General features: G+C 47.4%; 1 protein-coding gene across 1 annotated transcript in view; it reads left to right on the top strand.

The window, feature by feature from the left end:
- Nucleotides 1–27,500, top strand: part of LOC306916402 (A disintegrin and metalloproteinase with thrombospondin motifs 2-like) — a gene marked incomplete at its 5' end in the record, with an annotated part of 83,552 nt that overhangs the window by 27,166 nt on the left and 28,886 nt on the right. The window contains 6 exons of the mRNA XM_079494240.1: nt 3,929–4,034; nt 4,211–4,354; nt 6,789–6,921; nt 14,956–15,069; nt 15,734–15,879; nt 16,824–16,993. Coding sequence (XP_079350366.1) covers nt 3,929–4,034; nt 4,211–4,354; nt 6,789–6,921; nt 14,956–15,069; nt 15,734–15,879; nt 16,824–16,993 — 813 coding nt within the window. The remainder of the gene's footprint in view (nt 1–3,928; nt 4,035–4,210; nt 4,355–6,788; nt 6,922–14,955; nt 15,070–15,733; nt 15,880–16,823; nt 16,994–27,500) is intronic.

Here is a 27,500-nt window from a genome sequence, read left to right as displayed (position 1 = left end):
GGGGACAGGACACTAAAGGCTATAGTGGCCTAGCAGCCAGGGGACAGGACACTAAAGGCTAGGGGCCTAGCAGCCAGGGGACAGGACACTAAAGGCTAGGGGCCTAGCAGCCAGGGGACAGGACACTAAAGGCTAGGGGCCTAGCAGCCAGGGGACAGGACACTAAAGGCTAGGGGCCTAGCAGCCAGGGGACAGGACACTAAAGGCTAGGGGCCTAGCAGCCAGGGGACAGGACACTAAAGGCTAGGGGCCTAGCAGCCAGGGGACAGGACACTAAAGGCTATAGTGGCCTAGCAGCCAGGGGACAGGACACTAAAGGCTAGGGGCCTAGCAGCCAGGGGACAGGACACTAAAGGCTAGGGGCCTAGCAGCCAGGGGACAGGACACTAAAGGCTAGGGGCCTAGCAGCCAGGGGACAGGACACTAAAGGCTAGGGGCCTAGCAGCCAGGGGACAGGACACTAAAGGCTAGGGGCCTAGCAGCCAGGGGACAGGACACTAAAGGCTAGGGGCCTAGCAGCCAGGGGACAGGACACTAAAGGCTAGGGGCCTAGCAGCCAGGGGACAGGACACTAAAGACTAGGGGCCTAGCAGCCAGGGGACAGGACACTAAAGGCTATAGTGGCCTAGCAGCCAGGGGACAGGACACTAAAGGCTAGGGGCCTAGCAGCCAGGGGACAGGACACTAAAGGCTAGGGGCCTAGCAGCCAGGGGACAGGACACTAAAGGCTAGGGGCCTAGCAGCCAGGGGACAGGACACTAAAGGCTAGGGGCCTAGCAGCCAGGGGACAGGACACTAAAGGCTAGGGGCCTAGCAGCCAGGGGACAGGACACCAAAGGATATAGTGTCCTAGCAGCCAGGGGACAGGACACTAAAGGCTAGTGGCCTAGCAGCCAGGGGACAGGACACTAAAGGCTATAGTGTCCTAGCAGCCAGGGGACAGGACACTAAAGGCTATAGTGGCATAGCAGCCAGGGGACAGGACACTAAAGGCTAGGGGCCTAGCAGCCAGGGGACAGGACACTAAAGGCTAGGGGCCTAGCAGCCAGGGGACAGGACACTAAAGGCTAGGGGCCTAGCAGCCAGGGGACAGGACACTAAAGACTAGGGGCCTAGCAGCCAGGGGACAGGACACTAAAGGCTATAGTGGCCTAGCAGCCAGGGGACAGGACACTAAAGGCTAGGGGCCTAGCAGCCAGGGGACAGGACACTAAAGGCTAGGGGCCTAGCAGCCAGGGGACAGGACACTAAAGGCTAGGGGCCTAGCAGCCAGGGGACAGGACACTAAAGGCTAGGGGCCTAGCAGCCAGGGGACAGGACACTAAAGGCTAGGGGCCTAGCAGCCAGGGGACAGGACACCAAAGGATATAGTGTCCTAGCAGCCAGGGGACAGGACACTAAAGGCTATAGTGTCCTAGCAGCCAGGGGACAGGACACTAAAGGCTATAGTGGCCTAGCAGCCAGGGGACAGGACACTAAAGGCTATAGTGGCCTAGCAGCCAGGGGACAGGACACTAAAGGCTATAGTGGCCTAGCAGCCAGGGGACAGGACACTAAAGACTAGGGGCCTAGCAGCCAGGGGACAGGACACTAAAGACTAGGGGCCTAGCAGCCAGGGGACAGGACATTAAAGACTATATTGTCCTAGCAGCCAGGGGACAGGACACTAAAGACTAGGGGCCTAGCAGCCAGGGGACAGGACACTAAAGACTAGGGGCCTAGCAGCCAGGGGACAGGACATTAAAGACTATATTGTCCTAGCAGCCAGGGGACAGGACACTAAAGACTAGGGGCCTAGCAGCCAGGGGACAGGACACTAAAGGCTATAGTGGCCTAGCAGCCAGGGGACAGGACACTAAAGACTAGGGGCCTAGCAGCCAGGGGACAGGACACTAAAGACTAGGGGCCTAGCAGCCAGGGGACAGGACATTAAAGACTATATTGTCCTAGCAGCCAGGGGACAGGACACTAAAGACTAGGGGCCTAGCAGCCAGGGGACAGGACACTAAAGACTAGGGGCCTAGCAGCCAGGGGACAGGACATTAAAGACTATATTGTCCTAGCAGCCAGGGGACAGGACACTAAAGACTAGGGGCCTAGCAGCCAGGGGACAGGACACTAAAGACTATAGTGTCCTAGCAGCCAGGGGACAGGACACTAAAGACTAGGGGCCTAGCAGCCAGGGGACAGGACATTAAAGACTATATTGTCCTAGCAGCCAGGGGACAGGACACTAAAGACTAGGGGCCTAGCAGCCAGGGGACAGGACATTAAAGACTATATTGTCCTAGCAGCCAGGGGACAGGACACTAAAGACTAGGGGCCTAGCAGCCAGGGGACAGGACACTAAAGACTATAGTGTCCTAGCAGCCAGGGGACAGGACACTAAAGACTATATTGTCCTAGCAGCCAGGGGACAGGACACTAAAGACTAGGGGCCTAGCAGCCAGGGGACAGGACACTAAAGACTATAGTGTCCTAGCAGCCAGGGGACAGGACACTAAAGGCTAGTGGCCTAGCAGCCAGGGAACAGGACATTAAAGGCTAGGGGCCTAGCAGCCAGAGGACAGGACACTAAAGACTATAGTGTCCTAGCAGCCAGGGGACAGGACACTAAAGTCTAGTGGCCAGCAGCCAGGGGACAGGACACTAAAGGCTATAGTGGCCTAGCAGCCAGGGGACAGGACACTAAAGGCTATAGTGGCCTAGCAGCCAGGGGACAGGACACTAAAGACTATAGTGGCCTAGCAGCCAGGGGACAGGACACTAAAGGCTAGGGGCCTAGCAGCCAGGGGACAGGACACTAAAGGCTAGGGGCCTAGCAGCCAGGGGACAGGACACTAAAGGCTAGGGGCCTAGCAGCCAGGGGACAGGACACTAAAGACTAGGGGCCTAGCAGCCAGGGGACAGGACACTAAAGGCTAGGGGCCTAGCAGCCAGGGGACAGGACACTAAAGACTATAGTGGCCTAGCAGCCAGGGGACAGGACACTAAAGGCTAGGGGCCTAGCAGCCAGGGGACAGGACACTAAAGGCTAGGGGCCTAGCAGCCAGGGGACAGGACACTAAAGACTATAGTGGCCTAGCAGCCAGGGGACAGGACACTAAAGGCTAGGGGCCTAGCAGCCAGGGGACAGGACACTAAAGGCTAGGGGCCTAGCAGCCAGGGGACAGGACACTAAAGGCTAGGGGCCTAGCAGCCAGGGGACAGGACACTAAAGGCTAGTGGCCTAGCAGCCAGGGGACAGGACACTAAAGACTAGGGGCCTATAGCAGCCAGGGGACAGGACACTAAAGGCTAGGGGCCTAGCAGCCAGGGGACAGGACACTAAAGGCTAGGGGCCTAGCAGCCATTGGACAGGACACTAAAGACTAGGGGCCTAGCAGCCAGGGGACAGGACACTAAAGGCTAGGGGCCTAGCAGCCAGGGGACAGGACACTAAAGACTAGGGGCCTAGCAGCCAGGGGACAGGACACTAAAGACTAGGGGCCTAGCAGCCAGGGGACAGGACACTAAAGGCTATAGTGGCCTAGCAGCCAGGGGACAGGACACTAAAGGCTAGGGGCCTAGCAGCCAGGGGACAGGACACTAAAGACTAGGGGCCTACTAGCTATGCAGCAACCCTTCATCTGCCCTTGAGCTCAGCCTTCAGCTGGGAAAAAATCAATAAGGCAGAGCGAGCAGCACCGCAACTCTACGACTAAAAGGAACCCAGCGTGGGACAGACAGGCTAACAATGCGCCAGCGATACAACGCGCTGTTAGCTTGTAGATCTGTTCTTTTTTTTTTTACGGCACTTAATGATGCTTTAGGATGCCAGAGCGTCAGTTACAGCAATCTGTCCACATTGGTTTATGGTTTATTAGCACAAGAAATGCATAAAGGACATTCTCTCTCTCTCTCTCTCTCTCTCTCTCTGGTTGCCTAGGTTACGCTCCAGTGACAGGTATGTGCCATCCAGTGAGGAGTTGTACTCTGAACCATGAGGATGGCTTCTCCTCGGCCTTTGTGGTCGCACACGAGACGGGACACGTGTAAGTTTAGCACTGAATTCAAGTCTTCTCAATGATATACTAGTGACGCAACACGAGGCGGGGTAAAGACATCACACGTTCATTTCCTTTCACATCCCTATACCTGCCTTAATCTCTTCCGTCCGTCTCCCCTCCACCGTCTCCCCTTGTCCCTCTCCTGTCCTCTCTGTGTCCAGTCTGGGAATGGAGCACGACGGGCAGGGGAACCGCTGTGGAGATGAGGTGCACATGGGGAGCATCATGGCCCCGTTGGTGCAAGCTGCTTTCCACCGATTCCACTGGTCCCGATGCAGCATGCAGGAACTGGGACGATACCTGCAGTAAGACACGCACGCACGCACGCACGCACGCACGCACGCACGCACGCACGCACGCACGCACGCACGCACGCACGCACGCACGCACGCACGCACGCACGCACGCACGCGCGCACGCACGCACGCACGCACGCACGCACACAATTTTCAATTGGTCCAGATGCAGCATGCAAGAACTGGGACGATACATACAGTAAGACATACAACCTATGAGACGACCTGCACACAGATGTGGGGGCTACTGCTCCACATGTATACGTATGCCCCACCAGTGTGGGCATACGTACATGTGTCAGTCAGCCGACGTGCATGCAGCATTCGTGAAATTCTTTGTCGTACGAGCTCCGTCAAAGAAAGGTGGAGGGAGAGAAATAGAGAAAGAAAGAAACCAAAGAATAACATAACTGGTGTTACATCAATATGCGTGCTGTGTGAAATGTATGCATAAAAAGGCGCATGATAGATTCATATGGCGCGTGCGTGGTTAAAAATAGCAGTGGAGTGAGGCAGTTAGAACGCAGCAGATATAATAAACTTGACAGAGTATTACATAAGTGACAGTGACAGCACAGCGGCAGAGGCACACCTGCAGTCACGTACACACACGGAACAATAAGCCTGTGCAGCGGGCGCCCTGCGGCCTCAGGACAGCCTGCAGTTGGTGTGCATTTACAAGTACAATTACTCAAGTACCGTATGTGAGATGGAGGATGACTGATTTAAGCAGTCACACCTGGCCTGAGTCAAACTAGAACTGGACTCAGAGCTGGGTGTGGCTGTGCACCTGTTGTGCATAGATAGACTTAATCAAGGCACAACAGGATAAATCAGTCATCTCCACAAACACTCAAAGAAGAGCCTCTGTCCGGACAGTGGAGAGTTATCTGCTTTCCTGTGTAAAATAATATTATTGTTAATTGTCTCCACCAGGCCGAAGGCATGGGGAGAGAGTATGTTTTGCACTCCGTCCGTGTGTGTGTGTGTGTGTCCGTCCTTCCGTGTCTGTGTACAGCTAATCTCCGGCACCGTTAACCCGGTCGATGCCAAACTTTGCACACACACTCCCTGGATGCCAACGATGAACCTCTGCCCCACATTTTCCAGAACGGCCTGTTATAGCGCCACCATGAGGCAGCTTTTCACATTTTTTACCTAAAACTGCACCGATCTGCGTGAAACGTTGCATGCACACTCCCTAGAGGCCAAAGACAAACCTTTGACCTGCATTTTCCGCATCTGTGGAAGGCCGACTTTTGTAAAACACATTTGTTGATATTACTCCTCCAGATTCTGTCCAAAAATCTCACAAATCGTTACACAGTATCTCTATGGTCATGTGCTCAAGTCGGATCTGTCCGATATTTCATATTCCATCCTAATTGGCTATAATTGGCTTTCACAGTTTGCAAGATTGCCCCGTTTTGAACAAAAGCCTCAAATAATGAACGCAGCATGCAATTTACGTGAAATCTTTCACACATTCTCTTACTAGGCTGAGGAATATATCCCACCCTTTTCACATTGGCCTGTTATAGTGCCACCAACAGGTTGATTTGTGTTCCTCAACAAAATGAAGAAAACATCTCACACAGTCCTATCCTCCTTGTGGAGACCTGTGCCCAGAAGGGCACTTTTTCTAGTTATTCCCTGATCTGAGAGGAATAAAGCCTGTGTCGTGTCCTTCCTTGCCCTGGGTAGTGACTAGTCACTAACGAGATGCTTGGTTAAGTCAGAAATGTCAATATATTTAGTCCTAGTTTTACTCATCATAGCTTAGTTTTCATTTAGTTTCCATGTGGTTTTCGTCAGTGAAAAAAGGTAGTCGACGAAACATTTTTCGTCTTAGTATATCAGTCGACGAAATCAATACTGCTCTTCTACCCTCCTCCTCCTATAATCCCCCCGCCCCCTCCGTTGAGAGCTTTAAGTCTAGGCTCAAAACATTTTTATATTCACAAGCCCTCCAGTCCCCCTGAAGCTCTTGCACTTTTATACATATAGGATATGTTTGCCCTGCTGCTTTTAAACTGCTCTTAAACGTCTTTCTTGTCTACTGTACCACAACTATGCGTTGTTTTTGTTTTTTGTTTTTATTGCTTCATTTTACACGGGTGTATTGTATTGCATTGTATTGTTTTCTCTGTCCTGTGAAGCACTTTGGTACGATGAGTCGTTTTTAACCCATTCTGGACGGGATCCCGTTTTGGTGTTTCTGCTATTGAAAAATAGCAGATCTACAAGCTCATAGCGCGCCACCGAGTGGCACGCTACGAGCTTGTAGTTCTGCTATTTTTGAAAAATCGTAAAAATGCGGCACAAATCTTTGAATATATATTCTTTCAGAAGACGTTTTTATTTATTTCGACGTCATGCCTAAATGGGTTAAATGTGCTATACAAATACAATTTATTTCATTTCATCTGATTTGATAATGCAGCTCCTATGAATGTCTCCGCGACGACCCGTTTGACCACAACTGGCCGTCGCTGCCCCAGCTCCCCGGGCTGCACTACTCCATGAACGAACAGTGTCGCTTCGACTTCGGCGTGGGCTACACCATGTGCACCGCGGTAAGACCTCCCTTATTAAGTCTCCTCCCAGTTCAGTTCAATTCAAATGAGGCTTTAATTATTGGCATGAGAAAACACTCGCAGAACACTAATACTGTAGCATCCAAATTGCTAGCGTCTACTTACTAACATTCACTCACTCATCTTACTAACTATAGAAGCAGTGATATACAGATGTGCCATTCCAACACTTTTTCTGTACTTTTCCTGCATTTGTTTTGTTCTGGAAATACTTGTTTTTTCTCCAAATGGTTCTATTCCCTGTTTAGCCTTGCTAATTTTTCTCTTCTATTACTGAAAACAAGTGTCGACACTTCTTTTCATTGTAAAAAAAATAATAATCTGAATCTGAATAGCATTTACATCAGTGGTTCTCAAAGTGGGGTCCGGGGACCCCCAGGGGTCCTTGAGGGAGTTCCAAGGGGTCCCAGAAAAATGATAGTTGGAACCAAATGGACCCTTATGGGACTGTAACTCTGAGAATGTACAAATGGAACCAAATGGACCCGTTTGTACACTCTCTTAAATTAACATTGATTTCACAATATAAATTGGGGTCCCAGAGATAGAAATGCCGTTAAAAATGGGCGTCCGTAGCTTAATGCAGGTCAAACTGGGGGGTCCTTGAAATGACAACGGTTGGGAATCACTGCTAGAGGCGTACAAATGGGGGTCCGCAGGCTGCTAAATGTCAATTTGGGGGTCCTTGACACAAAAAGGTTTGAGAACCACTGCTTTACGTAACAATTATCACTGACATTTGACTGACAATCCACTGTCTGTCTTGCCAATGGCATGACGTGTGAAGTGTCTCAAATGGCCCATCTGTACTGTAGTCTGCTCATGGCCAATCCCTAGCGGCTCTCGCCAACTCTTCTCTCAATCTCACCATGAATTGGGGGTTTATAACTCACTTTGAATCGAAACTGACACTTATAAAAAAAAAAGCCAGATTGACATTTCTCTTTACCATAGACTGAAGAACGTTTGCCCGAGTGATTTGAAGCCAGCACTGACTCTACGCTCTGGCTCTGTCCACATGTAATGAACACTGACTCTACGCTCTGGCTCTGTCCACATGTAATGAACACTGACTCTACGCTCTGGCTCTGTCCACATGTAATGAACACTGACTCTACGCTCTGGCTCTGTCCACATGTAATGAACACTGACTCTACGCTCTGGCTCTGTCCACATGTAATGAACACTGACTCTACGCTCTGGCTCTGTCCACATGTAATGAACACTGACTCTACGCTCTGGCTCTGTCCACATGTAATGAACACTGACTCTACGCTCTGGCTCTGTCCACATGTAATGAATTGAGAATCCTTACATACACAGCTGTTCACATCCTTCTGATGTCTTTCCTCTCTCGGCCTCTGTGCGGATTTGACATCTTGCTTAAAAGCAGGTAATTGGTTTTGATAGTCTACTTTGATAGTCTACTTTGATAGTCAATTTCCTTGATATAACGCCCCCCACACACGCACGCACACACACACACACACACACACACACACACGCACACACACACACACACACACACACACACACACACACACACACACACACACACACACACACACACACACACACACACACACACACACACACGCAATGTATCACACACACACACACAGTGTATCACACACACACGCAGTGTATCGACGATGTAGATAAGCCAGTCGCGCGAGCGCACACACACACACACACACACACACACACACACACACACACACACACACACACACACACACACACACACAGTGTCATATCCATTCCATACACAGTGCAACATACACGACGCAATTAATTACGTTTCTAGGACATAGACAAAAGGGCCACACTATCACAGAGTCAAATCCTCAGTGTAAGTTTAATTCGGAGCAAATGGACCCAGATGGCAGTATAAATGGAACCAAATGGACCCAGATGGCAGTATAAATGGAACCAAATGGACCCAGATGGCAGTATAAATGGAACCAAATGGACCCAGATGGCAGTATAAATGGAACCAAATGGACCCAGATGGCAGTGCGTACACTTTACTGGAGTAAATCCAATCTTCTGTACTTCTTACTTCTACTCCACTGCATCTCAGAGGCAAATATTGTACTTTTTCCTCCACTACAACTATTCTACACTTTAGTCACTATAGTTACTTTGTAGATTGTGAGTATTATTACGAACCATACATTACCCACTTTAGCCCTCTATAGATTTTGGCCATTTGAAAATAGCCGATCTACAAGCTCATCACGACGCATTGTGAGCTTGTAGATCTGCTATTTTCAAAATATTTTTTTAATGTATTTTATAAATTTGAAACTTGTGTTGGGACTTTAAAGGACCACTTCACCACTTTTCAACTTCTCTTCCTATAATTGGTCCTAACTAATGTTCATGATAAAATACCACCATTTTTTCCTACTCAGTCTGTGTCTCATAGGAGGGCTGTTTGCAGTTCAGAAACCTGTCCACCAGTGACATCATCGATGGTGAATCCAAGCTAATAGAAACGGCAGGCTTTCTTTTCCTGAAAGGTTGCAATGCAAAAGTTGAAGCCATCGTTCTCACGATAATAAAAATCTAAATATATATTTTTTTAAATCTTGTTTAAAAAAAATCTGCCTAATGATGATGTCACTGGTGGACGGGTGTCCGAACTGCCCAAAGCCCTCCTATGAGACACAGACTGAGTAGGAAATAAATGGTGGTGTTTTATCATGAACATTAGTTGAAAAGTGGTGAAGTGGTCCTTTAAGTACATTTTCATAACAATACTTTTGTAATCATTGCATTTCTTATAGCGGACTTAATTACTTGCAACAGAGTAACTTCTACATTGCAGCATTGATACTTTTACTGAAGTAAACAAAATGTAGGTTTTGCACCACTGCCAGAGGGTCCCACTGCCAGAGGGTCCCACTGCCAGAGGGTCCCACTGCCAGAGGGTCCCATTCGGTTCCGTTTCATGCAACACTCTCTGACTTTAAATGAACGCAGGTGATTTCAACCATTTCTAGATGAGAGCTCCCCCTAGTGGCCCCTACATCCCCCAGCAGCATCTCGGCACTGGGCACTGAGCAGCTTAAGTCTTCTTCTTTCACCCGCTTTGAATGTTATCGACCGATAATCACCAGTATGGTCTTATATCAGGACCATGCGACGGAGGCAATATGGACATTTCCTACATGCGTCCTTCAAAAGCCTACACGGGTTGTGCGAGGACGTGCTGTGATTGGCCAGTGTGGACGTGCTGTGATTGGCCAGTGTGGACGTGCTGTGATTGGCCAGTAGCCACTTTGAGTGGCAGTCGGGGAAAACATCTCTCGCCAGAACATGATTTACGATTCTCTGCCTATCGGGTCGCAACTCTCGCAACGGGGCTGAGTCGGCGCTAAGCGAACTTCGCAACATTCCACATGGCAACTCCCTCGCTTCAGCTCGTTCGGTGGTGTCTCACGTGGCTCAAGTTCATGTGAGGCGGCGGGCCTCCATCGGGGTCTAGTCCACAGAGTTATATTTAGGTCTAGTCCACAGAGTTATATTTAGGTCTAGTCCACAGAGTTATATTTAGGTCTAGTCCACAGAGTTATATTTAGGTCTAGTCCACAGAGTTATATTTAGGTCTAGTCCACAGAGTTATATTTAGGTCTAGTCCACAGAGTTATATTTAGGTCTAGTCCACAGAGTTATATTTAGGTCTAGTCCACAGAGTTATATTTAGGTCTAGTCCACAGAGTTATATTTAGGTCTAGTCCACAGAGTTATATTTAGGTCTAGTCCACAGAGTTATATTTAGGTCTAGTCCACAGAGTTATATTTAGGTCTAGTCCACAGAGTTATATTTAGGTCTAGTCCACAGAGTTATATTTAGGTCTAGTCCACAGAGTTATATTTAGGTCTAGTCCACAGAGTTATATTTAGGTCTAGTCCACAGAGTTATATTTAGGTCTAGTCCACAGAGTTATATTTAGGTCTAGTCCACAGAGTTATATTTAGGTCTAGTCCACAGAGTTATATTTAGGTCTAGTCCACAGAGTTATATTTAGGTCTAGTCCACAGAGTTATATTTAGGTCTAGTCCACAGAGTTATATTTAGGTCTAGTCCACAGAGTTATATTTAGGTCTAGTCCACAGAGTTATATTTAGGTCTAGTCCACAGAGTTATATTTAGGTCTAGTCCACAGAGTTATATTTAGGTCTAGTCCACAGAGTTATATTTAGGTCTAGTCCACAGAGTTATATTTAGGTCTAGTCCACAGAGTTATATTTAGGTCTAGTCCACAGAGTTATATTTAGGTCTAGTCCACAGAGTTATATTTAGGTCTAGTCCACAGAGTTATATTTAGGTCTAGTCCACAGAGTTATATTTAGGTCTAGTCCACAGAGTTATATTTAGGTCTAGTCCACAGAGTTATATTTAGGTCTAGTCCACAGAGTTATATTTAGGTCTAGTCCACAGAGTTATATTTAGGTCTAGTCCACAGAGTTATATTTAGGTCTAGTCCACAGAGTTATATTTAGGTCTAGTCCACAGAGTTATATTTAGGTCTAGTCCACAGAGTTATATTTAGGTCTAGTCCACAGAGTTATATTTAGGTCTAGTCCACAGAGTTATATTTAGGTCTAGTCCACAGAGTTATATTTAGTCTAGTCCACAGAGTTATATTGAGGTCTAGTCCACAGAGTTATATTTAGGTCTAGTCCACAGAGTTATATTTAGTCCACAGTTGTTGTAGGCGAGAGGCACTTCCGCGTTGGCCACAGAAGCGGGGCGTGGTTATAAGCACAATCCATGTAGGATTTAGAATGTTGCTTCCTACATTCTGCCTACCGCGAGTATACGGCTAGGAAACGCGGAAGTGAAATTACCGCCGCCGAAGCGAAAACATCGCAAAACCGTGCTATACAACAACTCAGCTTGCACGCGAGGTGCCGGTGGGGCACTAACAAGAGGCACGCGAGGTGCCGGTGGGGCACTAACAAGAGGCCGGTGTCCCACGGAGGCTCTGTGGGTTGTAGAGGGGCGTGTCGTGGGGTTAGGGTTAGACCAACGCCACGTCGGACAAACGTCAATATGTAGGAAATGTCCATACTGGCTGCATTGCATGGTGTTGATAAGGGCCGATGACGGAGATTAAATCATCTGATAACATCCGAAAACGCCACTTCTTTCACCCTCACCTCCTTCGTGACCGTGAGTGAGTGAGGGCCACCGTGGCACGCTGTTGACGAGCTGTCGCTTGATTGTCAGAGTGGGGCTTTGTTGTGGTGGGGCTTTGCACGCATATTGCTAGATTACCCTCTAATTCTCCCCTCAGCTACTAAAGACCAGCCAGTCAGGACCACAGGTAAGGTACTCCACCAAACCTCCCCCCGAAGACTTGTGGACGCTTTCTTTCATCATCCTCTCGTTCTGTTTTGTTTTATCCTTGGAGCAATGTTGATATTGTCGTCTTGAACATGCCGTGTAACACTGTTGTTTCCTTTGTGTTTTATGCTTTACTCTGTGTCGTTACTCTGTGTCGTCTTCTTCTGTCCCGTCCCGTCCCCCCCCCCCCCCCCCCACCCGCCCCACTTTGATGTCTGTGTGCTCTGGAGGATTCTAAAATGCTGCACGTGTCTCTGGTCACGCGACATCAGGCTTGAAAAACCGATCATGGGGTCGGTGTGACAGTTTGACATAGTCTCTGACACGTTTTCTGCCTGCGCCTCTGCAGTCACGCAAATAACCTTTAACGGCAACCAAATTAGTCAAAGCCTCCTAGATAGCTATAGCTACTTAGAAATGGAAATTCAACATTTGGTGAATGGCTGTGTCATGATCGGTCGAATGCCCTTCCCGGGCTGATGAGCCAGAGGACTGCTCCGTCGGTCTTTTGAAGAGATAGATGGGCTTGAAAGACTAACACAACCCATAATTATCATCCTACAAATCTGGCTTTAATCATTGTGCCATTATTCAGCCATGCAGGAGTGTTGTACATTGTCATACGCCAGGGGTTCTCAACCCGTGGGTCGCGACCCCTCGGGGGGTCGCCAAATTATTTTAGGGGGTCCCCAAAAAAAAAAAAAAAAAAAAGATTTTTCAAAAATAGCAGACCTACAAGCTTGTAGCGCGCCACTCGGTGGCGCGCTATGAGCTTGTAGATCTGCTATTTTTCAATAGCTAAATTATAACAATGCTTAAAACACCAAAAGGGGTTCCCGCCCAAAATGGTTTAAGGTTATTGTAGCAGTCAATTTATATTGGGGGTCGGGAGGGGGCTGGGGCGGGGGTCCCGAGACATTGCCAAAGCATTTCCAGGGGTCCCCAGCCAAAAACGTTGAGAACCCCTGTCATACGCCATTTGTCCCTGCAGCCACAAACGGTTGGGGATAAAACCCCAGAGCGTGATGTTTCACCACGACTTTTAGGATCCTTCAGACAGTCTGGTGCCATCAGTGCCTACCTACCTACCTACCTACCTACCTACCTACCTACCTACCTACCTACCTACGTACCTACCTACGTACCTACCACAATGTGCCCATCGATATACTGACTTGACCTCTGACCTGTAGAGGTCAACGGGGGTCACGGTGGATCTGGAGGTCTTGGGGAACCAGGGAGGAGGGCATACGTTGTCCCTTTAGACAGTGGTCACTATAAAGATATTAGTGTGGCATTTAACGGTTTACAAGGCAAAGGAAGGGGCGATTGATGATAGTTCTTGATGTCTGAGGGCATCTTTAGACGTCCCTGAGACCCCACTGTTGTTAAGTTTGACCTTTCGACCCCTCCTCTGACCTCTAGTCTCCCCTGTGACTCGACTGAACGGCAGGCTGTCTCATCTTGGAGAGCGCGTCTCTCTTGTCATCTTTTGGTTTTTTGGTTTGCATGATCGGTGTGTGTTTTTTATTCCCATGAAGTGTGGAGTGGAGTAAACGGCAGTGAGCACAACAAAGGCCCGGCGCTGAACAATGCTTTTGTTGTTGTTGTTGTTGTTGTCGATGAATTTGGTTTTGTATTTATATGTTGTATCTCTATCTATTCCCCGATGTCCATGTCTAGTCTCTGTCGCACTCTGCTGTTTTTTCGTCATTGACTCATTTTCGACAGATGTGGTAGTGATTTCTGTAAACATAAAGTTTGTTTTATTTTTGAATACAATAAGCACAGGATATCCAAGACATTTGACTAACGGCCAATAGAAAATATCCCTAGATGATGCTTTTTTACAATTGTCTTGACGTCACATTTTTCTTCATGCAAAGTTTTTTAGACAAGAGAAAAACAAAAAGATAACACTTTTGACAGTTGTATACAGTCTATAAAAGTAGATGAACAGGTACGGATGCTATTGACTGCCAAGATGGCATCTAATAGCTGCCATCTTAACCTTTTGTCCTACCCAGAGCCATAGAGTAACACAGAGTTTCGGCATTGAGGGGGCAGAAAACGGAGCGCTCGAGTGCTGTTCGTGCAGCCTGGACAGTGACAAGCTGGAGTTTGAAATACATTGTTTTCAACGAGGGTGGCGCAAATAAGAGCTATTTTAGGCATGTGTGCATCGTGACTACTGTTTTAAAGTATTGTACAGTGACAACTAAAGTCTCTGTAATGTTTATGTTGTACTATTACTATAAAACGATCTAAAATAAATGGGATTTAAGATCATTAAAGCTGGGCTGTTGCCTGAGTCCAATGCATTCTGCCAACTTCCGGTTCAGGACTTTGTCACTGTTCGCTATATGCTCTTCGGCGGTAGAAGTCTATGTAGAAGAGCCGCCATTGGACTGAAGCCCCATGAAGTGAACGGAGTTGTCGTAACTCTGTATTACTCTATGGCTCTGGTCCTACCGTACTAGTTCTGTTAGCCTTAGATCTAAGGTTAGGTGGAGAATGTTTATGAACACCTCCTTGTATCTGAGACATTAGCCAACGGCCACTCTCCCTTACGAACAAGCAAAGGGAGAGTGTCTATTGTCGAATCCTATATGTTGTGTGCGTATATAAGAACGAGTGCCTCTGTGCTTCCACAGTACCGCAGCTTCGACCCATGCAAGCAGCTGTGGTGCAGCCATCCCGACAACCCCTTCTTCTGCAAGACCAAGAAAGGACCACCCATCGACGGCACCATGTGTGGGAACGGGAAGGTAGTGACAGTCGCTTTTTTTTGTGTCTCTAAAAACAAATAACTGGGTGTTGAGACCCTTGTGTCTGGAAGACGGTGGTTCTCAAAGGCCACCGGTTGAACCGGTTCTGTTCTGTTTTCCACTGCAAAAATGTATTGTTTCAGGACTCTAAACGTTAGTTTGGAACTGGAACAAAAGAAATGGCAGCCCATTCCATGAAAGCACACATGTTCCAAGAATCTAGAATGGAACCAGTTCTAGAACAAAAGTTATTTTGGTGGAAAAGTGGGGTCTGGAGGAAAATATGGATGTGCTATTTTCAATCACGTGATGGGAAATCGTGGCCGATCGATCACGTCATTTTCAAATGATCGGAATCGGATCGGGAGCAAAGAAAAGTGATCGGGACATAATAATGATATCCATATCATGATGTTAGACTGGATATTGTCTGTGATTCTGGATATTGTACTATTGTGATATGGGATAAGGGTTCTATAAAAATATAAATATCGGATCGGGAAAAATCGGTATCGGCAGATACTCAACATCAAAATGATCGGAATCGGATCGTGATCGAAAAAATGAGATCGGGACATCCCTAGTCTAAAGAATAATGTATTTGTATACTGCAGTACGTATTGCATACTCACTGCAATGCAATGTGTTTCTTGTCCAATGACAGCACTGCTTTAAAGGTCACTGCATCTGGTTGACCGCTGACATCATCAAGCAGGACGGCAACTGGGGTTCATGGAGTGAGTTTGGCCAGTGCTCCCGCTCCTGTGGGGGAGGGGTGCAGTTCCGTCAACGCACCTGTGACAATCCAAAGTAAGAACCTAGGTGTGTGTGTGTGTGTGTGTGTGTGTGTGTGTGTGTGTGTGTGTGTGTGTGTGTGTGTGTGTGTGTGTGTGTGTGTGTGTGTGTGTGTGTGTGTGTGTGTGTGTGTGTGTGCACGCGTGCGTGTGGGGGCATGTAACATTTGTACTTAAAGGGATATTTTACTCAAAAAAACTAAATTTTTTATCATCTATACTTATGTGAACACCCCAGACAGTTTTTTAAGTCTTCAAAATAAGAGCTTGCTCTGAAAAGACGTGGCAAAGGAAGAACATGGGGGGGAGTGGGCAGTACATGAGTGATCACGCATTAGAATGCCCTTCTAATGATGCGTGTGGGGGCTGTGATTCTTCCATTCCTTTTTTTCATTTATTTTAAAGCCTATTATTTAATGCTACGCTTAACGCAATTGCCGTAGATCAATGGCAATTGCGCTTTTATAGTGCTTTCGATTGATCAAGCCATAATGCTACTTACGTTAGCATCGGGTAGCTAGCTGTTGTTGTCCCAACACTGGGTCCCCCATCTTAGATCGTCGGCGCCATAATAATCTATTCTATCTGTTTCTTTCAATCGCCTATATCTCCTATTCCTTGTCCCAGATGGCATTTTTGGTCAAAACAAAGTTTCTTTGATGGCACAGCCGACGATGTGGAGGCCTCCAGTGCCCACGGTATAGATCCATCTTGTAAACAACAGTTGAACGGGACCCGTTTCATTTACTAGTTTATGTTCACTTCCGGAAGTCTGGAAATGTGGCTTTTCAAAATAAGAGCTCAACTGGGAAAAATGCTGGCGTGAATTAGATCCTAATTTGTCAATACATGCTAGCGGTGTGTTAATGTGGTTTCCACCACTATTCACACATATTGGATTCATTTGACGACAGTTTTCCCTCCCTCCCTCCTCCCTCTCTCTCTCTCTCTCCACTCCAGGCCAGCTAACGGAGGCCGCTCCTGTGTCGGGACCGACTCCAGGTTCCAGATGTGCAACACTAAGGAGTGCGAGGACATCTACAGCGACCCGCGGGAGGAGGAGTGCCGTGACTCGCACCTCGAGTACCACTACAAGAAACACCACTGGCTGCCTTATGAACACCCTGAATGTAAGAACACACAGCCTGACACTCACCCTGAATGTAAGAACACACATGGTATAGCCTGACACTCACCCTGAATGTAAGAACACACATGGTATAGCCTGACACTCACCCTGAATGTAAGAACACACATGGTATAGCCTGACACTCACCCTGAATGTAAGAACACACATGGTATAGCCTGACACTCACCCTGAATGTAAGAACACACATGGTATAGCCTGACACTCACCCTGAATGTAAGAACACACATGGTATAGCCTGACACTCACCCTGAATGTAAGAACACACATGGTAGCCTGACACTCAACCTGAATGTAAGAACACGCATGGTATAGCCTGACACTCACCCTGAATGTAAGAACACACATGGTATAGCCTGACACTCACCCTGAATGTAAGAACACACATGGTAGCCTGACACTCACCCTGAATGTAAGAACACACATGGTAGCCTGACACTCACCCTGAATGTAAGAACACACATGGTATAGCCTGACACTCACCCTGAATGTAAGAACACACAGCCTGACACTCACCCTGAATGTAAGAACACACATGGTATAGCCTGACACTCACCCTGAATGTAAGAACACACATGGTAGCCTGACACTCACCCTGAATGTAAGAACACACATGGTAGCCTGACACTCACCCTGGATGTAAGAACACACATGGTATAGCCTGACACTCACCCTGAATGTAAGAACACACATGGTATAGCCTGACACTCACCCTGAATGTAAGAACACACATGGTAGCCTGACACTCACCCTGAATGTAAGAACACACATGGTAGCCTGACACTCACCCTGAATGTAAGAACACTCACCCTGAATGTAAGAACACACCTGGTAGCCTGACACTCACCCTGAATGTAAGAACACACATGGTAGCCTGACACTCACCCTGAATGTAAGAACACACATGGTATAGCCTGACACTCACCCTGAATGTAAGAACACACATGGTAGCCTGACACTCACCCTGAATGTAAGAACACACATGGTAGCCTGACACTCACCCTGAATGTAAGAACACACATGGTAGCCTGACACTCACCCTGAATGTAAGAACACACATGGTAGCCTGACACTCACCCTGAATGTAAGAACACACATGGTATAGCCTGACACTCACCCTGAATGTAAGAACAAACATGGTAGCCTGACACTCACCCTGAATGTAAGAACAAACATGGTAGCCTGACACTCACCCTGAATGTAAGAACACACATGGTAGCCTGACACTCACCCTGAATGTAAGAACACACATGGTATAGCCTGACACTCACCCTGAATGTAAGAACACACAGCCTGACACTCACCCTGAATGTAAGAACACACATGGTATAGCCTGACACTCACCCTGAATGTAAGAACACACATGGTAGCCTGACACTCACCCTGAATGTAAGAACACACATGGTAGCCTGACACTCACCCTGGATGTAAGAACACACATGGTATAGCCTGACACTCACCCTGAATGTAAGAACACACATGGTATAGCCTGACACTCACCCTGAATGTAAGAACACACATGGTAGCCTGACACTCACCCTGAATGTAAGAACACACATGGTAGCCTGACACTCACCCTGAATGTAAGAACACTCACCCTGAATGTAAGAACACACCTGGTAGCCTGACACTCACCCTGAATGTAAGAACACACATGGTAGCCTGACACTCACCCTGAATGTAAGAACACACATGGTATAGCCTGACACTCACCCTGAATGTAAGAACACACATGGTAGCCTGACACTCACCCTGAATGTAAGAACACACATGGTAGCCTGACACTCACCCTGAATGTAAGAACACACATGGTAGCCTGACACTCACCCTGAATGTAAGAACACACATGGTAGCCTGACACTCACCCTGAATGTAAGAACACACATGGTATAGCCTGACCCGTGGAGTTATGACGAGGAAACCCTGTGCAGCTGGGCTTTAACATTGAGCGCCTGTTTGCACTTCCGCATTTTGGAATGTCGAAAAAACGCGGGAGTAGACGGTTCTTCCGGGTGCTTCAAAACGCCACTGAGCAACTTCCACTGAAATGAATAGCGGCGTTCAGTCTCTATCCTTTTAATACTCTATGTTCCCACGGCAGCAGTTTCGGTGGTGGGCGTTGGCAAAGCGACAGTCTTCGGCAATTGGTTCACACCAACCAATCCAAAATAGTATAGCAAAGCAGATGACGTCGTTGTCAATGTGGCTATAACCCGGTTGCTAACCAAACAAACACAGCTCAACGAGCATGTAAACAAACAAGGTAAAACCTGTAGTTTCTGTAAAGAAACTATTTATCATAGATAGCGATTTAACAGGATAGATGCCATTCTGCCGGGTGGCCAGCAGAGAGGTTGGTGCTGGGTGGCCAGCAGAGGGGTTGGTGCCGGGTGGCCAGCAGAGGGGTTGGTGCTGGGTGGCCCGCAGAGGGGTTGGTGCTGGGTGGCCCGCAGAGGGGTTGGTGCCGGGTGGCCAGCAGAGGGGTTGCTGCCGGGTGGCCAGCAGAGGTGGTGGTGCCGGGTGGCCAGCAGAGGGGTCGGTGCCGGGTGGCCAGCAGAGGGGTCGGTGCTGGGTGGCCAGCAGAGGGGTTGGGCTGGGTGGCCAGCAGAGGGGTTGGTGCTGGGTGGCCAGCAGAGGGGTCGGTGCTGGGTGGCCAGCAGAGGGGTCGGTGCTGGGTGGCCAGCAGAGGGGTTGGTGCTGGGTGGCCAGCAGAGGGGTTGGTGCTGGGTGGCCAGCAGAGGGATTGGTGCTGGGTGGCCAGCAGAGGGGTTGGTGCTGGGTGGCCAGCAGAGGGGTCGGTGCTGGGTGGCCAGCAGAGGGGTTGGTGCTGGGTGGCCAGCAGAGGGGTTGGTGCTGGGTGGCCAGCAGAGGGATTGGTGCTGGGTGGCCAGCAGAGGGGTTGGTGCTGGGTGGCCAGCAGAGGGGTTGGTGCTGGGTGGCCAGCAGAGGGGTTGGTGCTGGGTGGCCAGCAGAGGGGTTGGTGCCTGGTGCCAGACGTTTTTGAATAACCTTTCCCAAAAAGTAGCGGATGTTTACACCAGTTTGAACCGGAACTGAAAGTCGGCCATCTCACAATACTGACCTGAGACCAGTTTAGCCCGCGATCGCATTTTTGGTCATAACTAAGTCAAATTAAGCTCTAATCAAGCGTTGCATTATGAGCCATAATGCATATAAAGACGGCTTACGTGCGTGCACGGGTGTGCACGCAGAATTTTGGGCATTTTCCAGGTCTGTAGCTAGCTAAAAATGCAACAGACATGCTTGCTAACGTGATGCTAATCAAACGCCAATTAACGTGGATTAAACAAAGCTCGCCTTTACGGCTATGGCAACCTGGACACAGGTAAGATAAGCTCGTCTTTACGGGCATGGCGCTTAAGCTGTTTTAATAGCCTGATCAAATTTAAGAGCATAGATGCCATATGAACACCCTGAATGTAAGAACACATCACACAGCCTTATGAACACCCCCACTACAGTAACTATAACCATACAAGTATAGTTTCACGGCTCACTTCACTTCACACAGGTGTGATTTTTATTTTTATTTCTGGAAAAAAAAAGAAAAACTGATCCAAAACAAAACTATATGATATTTCTTAATAATTTCACCAAAAACATTTATAACAATTTATGATTATTAATATAAAAATAACACTGTCTGTCAGTTATGTAACATAAGAGGATTAAATAGTGTCGGTCTGACTTTCTTTTTTTACCAAAGTCACAAAAACATGTGACTTAGGACAAAGAAAAATCTATTTTGGCCTAAGTCACACTCGGAAGTCCTTTAATACAATCAGATGTTCTGTCTGGATGTACTGTATGGGCTGTCAAGGCCAATCAGATGTTCTGTTGGATGTACTGTATGGGCTGTCAAGTCCAATCAGATGTTCTGTCTGGATGTACTGTATGGGCTGTCAAGGCCAATCAGATGTTCTGTCTGGATGTACTGTATGGGCTGTCAAGGCCAATCAGATGTTCTGTGTGGATGTACTGTATGGGCTGTCAAGGCCAATCAGATGTTCTGTTTGGATGTACTGTATGGGCTGTCAAGGCCAATCAGATGTTCTGTTTGGATGTACTGTATGGGCTGTCAAGGCCAATCAGATGTTCTGTTTGGATGTACTGTATGGGCTGTCAAGGCCAATCAGATGTTCTGTTGGATGTACTGTATGGGCTGTCAAGGCCAATCAGATGTTCTGTTTGGATGTACTGTATGGGCTGTCAAGGCCAATCAGATGTTCTGTGTGGATGTACTGTATGGGCTGTCAAGGCCAATCAGATGTTCTGTCTGGATGTACTGTATGGGCTGTCAAGGCCAATCAGATGTTCTGTTTGGATGTACTGTATGGGCTGTCAAGGCCAATCAGATGTTCTGTTTGGATGTACTGTATGGGCTGTCAAGGCCAATCAGATGTTCTGTTTGGATGTACTGTATGGGCTGTCAAGGCCAATCAGATGTTCTGTTGGATGTACTGTATGGGCTGTCAAGGCCAATCAGATGTTCTGTTTGGATGTACTGTATGGGCTGTCAAGGCCAATCAGATGTTCTGTTTGGATGTACTGTATGGGCTGTCAAGGCCAATCAGATGTTCTGTTTGGATGTACTGTATGGGCTGTCAAGGCCAATCAGATGTTCTGTTGGATGTACTGTATGGGCTGTCAAGGCCAATCAGATGTTCTGTTTGGATGTACTGTATGGGCTGTCAAGGCCAATCAGATGTTCTGTCTGGATGTACTGTATGGGCTGTCAAGGCCAATCAGATGTTCTGTTTGGATGTACTGTATGGGCTGTCAAGGCCAATCAGATGTTCTGTCTGGATGTACTGTATGGGCTGTCAAGGCCAATCAGATGTTCTGTTTGGATGTACTGTATGGGCTGTCAAGGCCAATCAGATGTTCTGTTGGATGTACTGTATGGGCTGTCAAGGCCAATCAGATGTTCTGTCTGGATGTACTGTATGGGCTGTCAAGGCCAATCAGATGTTCTGTTGGATGTACTGTATGGGCTGTCAAGGCCAATCAGATGTTCTGTTTGGATGTACTGTATGGGCTGTCAAGGCCAATCAGATGTTCTGTCTGGATGTACTGTATGGGCTGTCAAGGCCAATCAGATGTTCTGTTTGGATGTACTGTATGGGCTGTCAAGGCCAATCAGATGTTCTGTTGGATGTACTGTATGGGCTGTCAAGGCCAATCAGATGTTCTGTCTGGATGTACTGTATGGGCTGTCAAGGCCAATCAGATGTTCTGTTTGGATGTACTGTATGGGCTGTCAAGGCCAATCAGATGTTCTGTTGGATGTACTGTATGGGCTGTCAAGGCCAATCAGATGTTCTGTCTGGATGTACTGTATGGGCTGTCAAGGCCAATCAGATGTTCTGTTGGATGTACTGTATGGGCTGTCAAGGCCAATCAGATGTTCTGTTGGATGTACTGTATGGGCTGTCAAGGCCAATCAGATGTTCTGTTGGATGTACTGTATGGGCTGTCAAGGCCAATCAGATGTTCTGTTGGATGTACTGTATGGGCTGTCAAGGCCAATCAGATGTTCTGTCTGGATGTACTGTCTGGGCTGTCAAGGCCAATCAGATGTTCTGTCTGGATGTACTGTATGGGCTGTCAAGGCCAATCAGATGTTCTGTTTGGATGTACTGTATGGGCTGTCAAGGCCAATCAGATGTTCTGTCTGGATGTACTGTATGGGCTGTCAAGGCCAATCAGATGTTCTGTCTGGATGTACTGTATGGGCTGTCAAGGCCAATCAGATGTTCTGTTTGGATGTACTGTATGGGCTGTCAAGGCCAATCAGATGTTCTGTCTGGATGTACTGTATGGGCTGTCAAGGCCAATCAGATGTTCTGTTTGGATGTACTGTATGGGCTGTCAAGGCCAATCAGATGTTCTGTCTGGATGCACTGTATGGGCTGTCAAGGCCAATCAGATGTACTGTATGGGCTGTCAAGGCCAGAAAGTCGTTTTTTGTGCCACCCGCATAACTTCCGGGAATGATGACGCCGATGTCACGGCAATACCCTCAAGTTTTGGAGATCTAAATGAAACTCACGGAAAAACGGAGGAAGGAGATGTGCGTGCGTGCGTGCGTGCGTGCGTGCGTGCGTGCGTGCGTGCGTGCGTGCGTGCGTGCGTGCGTGCGTGCGTGCGTGCGTGCGTGCGTGCGTGCGTGCGCGGGGGCTTATTAAATAGCCTGTGCGGCGGCTGTGTCCTGTTATGGTCATTGACATCTGGCTGTCCTGTGGAGTCTCTGAGGTATCGCTATACTACGCCCTCCAGTGAAAAACAAACCCTGTCTTTGAAACGCTCTTTAAAAACTCTCAAAGTCTTTTGAACTCTCTCTTTTCTCTCTCCGCCCTAATCGCTCTGATGTCATCTGAAGCCCAGGCTCCGCCCCTCGTCTCCACTAACCACCAACCCAGCTGCCATCGGTCAGAGAGCACATGGCCGAGCTATTACAGCCACCATGCAAATCCCTGAGTTTTCCTTTAACCCATTTTGACCTGGGAAGGATTCTACAAAAGAAATGTCTTCTAAATCCTGACAGCTTTCTGAAAAACCCTATGTTTCTACTGTATGTCAGTCGTTCTCAAACATTTTCATGTCAAGGACCCCCAAGATTATCTGTAATTGGCCGCCGACCTCCATCTGAAAATATGTAGTTCCAGGGACCCCCCAGAAGCAAGGATTTGAGTTAAAAACATTTGCTGTGAACGAATATATATTCAAAGATTTGCACCACATGTTTGCTATTTTTCAATAGCTAAAGTATATCATAATGCGGAAACCCAAAAGGGGTTCCTGCCCAAAATGGGTTAAAATCACAGTTGTATGTAGTAGGGTGACCAGATGTCCCCCTTTGCGTGGGACAGTCCCTCATTTCCAAGACTTTTCAGGCGTCCCACAAATTGAGACCCTGTCCCACATTGTGACTGCCTGGCAGGCATCAGAGTTCAAATGCCCTAAAAGTTAGTCCCCTAATAATTGGCTTTCTGTTTCAAAGCTCTCTCGTTGTCTCTTTTCCTCCTGCAAGATGTTTTTTAAGCCTGTTAAAATAACATGAGAAATATCCCCTAGGCTACAGCATTAAGTCACCCTATAACCACCCATGACCAAAATGAGCATTTTAACACCAAATGTGAGACGCCAGAGGGGTTTAATAAAATAAAATGGTAAATGGTGCATTTATCCAAGGCGCTTTACATAGAGAGAGAGAGAGAGAGAGAGAGAGAGAGAGAGAGAGAGAGAGAGAGAGAGCGTGGCTCCTCTCTCACACTCTAAGTGTTACAACATCCCAGCAGACGATCATTAAACTGATCATTAAACAAGACTCAAAAATCCAACCAGTCGATTCCATCCATCACCGATCTTTAAACACCCAAAACCACTGATCTGCAGTGCATGCAGGGTTAAACGTGGGGGTTCCAGCAATGTTGAGTTCGTCGACTAATATAAAACTATGACGATTTTCTTTTTTTCCACAGATAAAAACGAAATAAGCCATGATGACTAAATATACTGACAATTTTGTCAAACAAATAAAAAGTATAGGCCTAGATGTGCATTACATTCACCCATTCACACACACATTCATACACCGATGGCGGCGGAAGCCATGCAAGGTACCAACCAGCACATTGTGAGCAATTTGGGGTTCAGTGTCTTGCCCAAGGACACTTCGACATGTAGACAGGAGGAGCCGGGATACGAACCGCCGACCCATGGATCATTGGACGACCTGCTCTACCTCCTGAGCCACAGTCGCCCCCAAAATTATAGACGATATTAGGCCTATATGGTCGAATATGACATCAAGGCATTTGATAGCAACTTAATTAAAAAGTTGCTAACCCTGTCCACGGCTTACAGTCCCGTCCCCACTTGTCCCACACAAGCGATAATTTGCTTGTGTGTGCGTGTGCGTGTGCATGTGTGTGTGTCCACGTGCGTGCGTGTGTGTGTGTGTGTGTGCGCGTGTGTGCGCATTAGGTGGTCAGATCCAAGCTGTCTCTAAGTGGAGATGTCAGTGTCTCCTTTGCTATGTATTAAATTATCATCCAACTAAAGGGCAGTGCTTGAGAAATGTGCTGAGTCGCTGAGTCGCCTCCCAGATGGAATCCTGGGTGGTGCTCCGCACGACGCACTAAGAGGGCCCTCGCTAAATTGTTTTTCTCCCTTCTTATCATTTCTAAATGCCATATTTTCAACCGGGCTATCTCAGGGTCTCAAATTACTGTGTGTGTGTGTGTGTGTGTGTGTGTGTGTGTGTGTGTGTGTGTGTGTGTGTGTGTGTGTGTGTGTGTGTGTGTGTGTGTGTGTGTGTGTGTGTGTGTGTGTGTGTGTGTGTGTGTGTGTGTGTGTGTGTGTGTGTGTGTGTGTGTGTGTGTGTGTGTGTGCACGCGTGCGTGTGTAAAAGAAAAGCGCACAGGGAGGTGAAATTGAATTCCATTCGCGGCCTGTCATCTCCTGAGTTTCAGAGAGAGGGGGGAGAGAGAGAGAGAGAGAACAGAGACCATGAATTCACATCATTTTTTGTTCTTGTTGTTTTTGTAAGGCCATCAGCCTGCAGTTGTTTTTAAGACTGTGTGTTTGCGACTTTCATGTATCAACTAGATGTACAGTGAATGTGAGACTCCCCTAAATGTCCAGGGTCTGTTGGGGGGGGTGGGGGGGGTTGGGGTTCCCTGGTTAAATAGTGTTGAAGTGTCCTTGAGCAAGACACTGAACCCACAATGCTCCTGATGAGCAAGAATAGTGTTGAAGTGTCCTTGAGCAAGACACTGAACCCCCAATGCTCCGGATGAGCAGGTTGATGTATTGAGCAAGACACTGAACCCCCAATGCTCCTGATGAGCAGGTTAAATAGTGTTGAGGTGTCCTTGAGCAAGACACTGAACCCCCAATGCTCCTGATGAGCAGGTTACATAGTGTTGAGGTGTCCTTGAGCAAGACACTGAACCCCCAATGCTCCTGATGAGCAGGGGGTCAGGGGGTCAAGACACTGAACCCCCAATGCTCCTGATGAGCAGGTGAACCCCCAATGCTCCTGATGAGCAGGTGAACCCCCAATGCTCCTGATGAGCAGGTTGATGTATTGCATGGTGATTCCTCAGTGAGTGATTGTGTATAATACGCACTGTAATTGAAAGGGCAAGTCAAAATCTCAAGGCACACCTGTATGCGTATGCATATTTGTGCAAAATAGCCTACTGTATGTTACTTTACTCATGCCAAATACAGAGTTTAACCAGTTCTGCCATATTTTCTTTTTTAAATTTTTCTTTTTTTATGTATCCCTCCAAGCTCACAATGTAAACATGGCCGAAATGTATATAGGGCTGTAGTGGGTAATGTATGTTTTGTAGGCTAATCATAATCCAACTAGTAACTAAAGCGTTGGAAGCTAAAGTTTTGGATATTGGAAATACTCAAGTAAAGTACAAATACCTCAAAATGAAGTACTTAAAAGTAAATGTACTTTCCACCACTGAACAAAATATGGCATTGCATATGAAAACACATGAAAGCTACATGGCGTGCTGTGCTCAGTCAGAGGGCAAATGTCCACCAGGAGGCGTGCCCTAATAATAATAATATTATTATTATAATATTGATGTATGCTGTAAAATGTCGACATACGGCTATGAAAGGAAGTAGTGCAGCACAGCGTGTGATTAACAGCTGTAACTTGTACATCACCTCCGCTGTTTTCCCCCCTCTCTCTCTCTCTCTCTCTCTCTCTCTCTCTCTCTCTCTCTCTCTCTCTCTCTCTCTCTCTCTCTCTCTCTCTCTCTCTCTCTCATACATATATTCATTGTCTGCCTCTCTCTGTCCGTCTGTCTCGGGCTTCTGTCATCCATAAGTCTGATTGTTAATTCCGTCTGTCGGTTATGTTTGTATCTCCAGTCAATCAAAAAAAGTTGCCGTTCAAAATGCTCGCGTTAGGATCTTGCTGCCCCGCTGTCGCTTTGCTCTCATCCCAGAAGCAAGTAAGATCTGTAATGTTGTGAAAATGACATGCTGCACTAGTTGACAGTCGATTGTACATGATACCGAAAAGTAATGGCAAGTAGGATGAGATGACGCCAGCATTAATGTCTCGGGAATGAGAATTGATCATTGGGATGAGATGGAGAGAGTGCAGAGAGACGACACATTGGTCTTTCAACCCATACACACACGCATGGCATATTTAACGTAAAAGTCAGACGGATGTCCCCAAGTGAGCATGTTGGAGTTATGTTCAACTCGCTCTGCAACTGTACATCTCTGTGATTTCAACAGACGGCACTGTATAATTAAATTAGGTTATAGTTGTTGGTGCCTGTGTTCTGGGAATCTAAACTCTGTCAGAGGTGCCAAAAAGTCACTTAAAGGACAGCTTTGACGAATTTGCACATTAAGTGATTTGAGAGTTTTGGGATATGTTGTCTCACACAATTATTCATGTCTATGTTGGTGGGCATGTC

This window comes from Electrona antarctica (assembly GCF_951216825.1).
Source record: "Electrona antarctica genome assembly, chromosome: 1".
NCBI lineage: Eukaryota > Metazoa > Chordata > Actinopteri > Myctophiformes > Myctophidae > Electrona > Electrona antarctica.
Note: the sequence above shows the minus strand (reverse complement) of the source record. Positions and strands in the feature narration are given on the sequence as shown.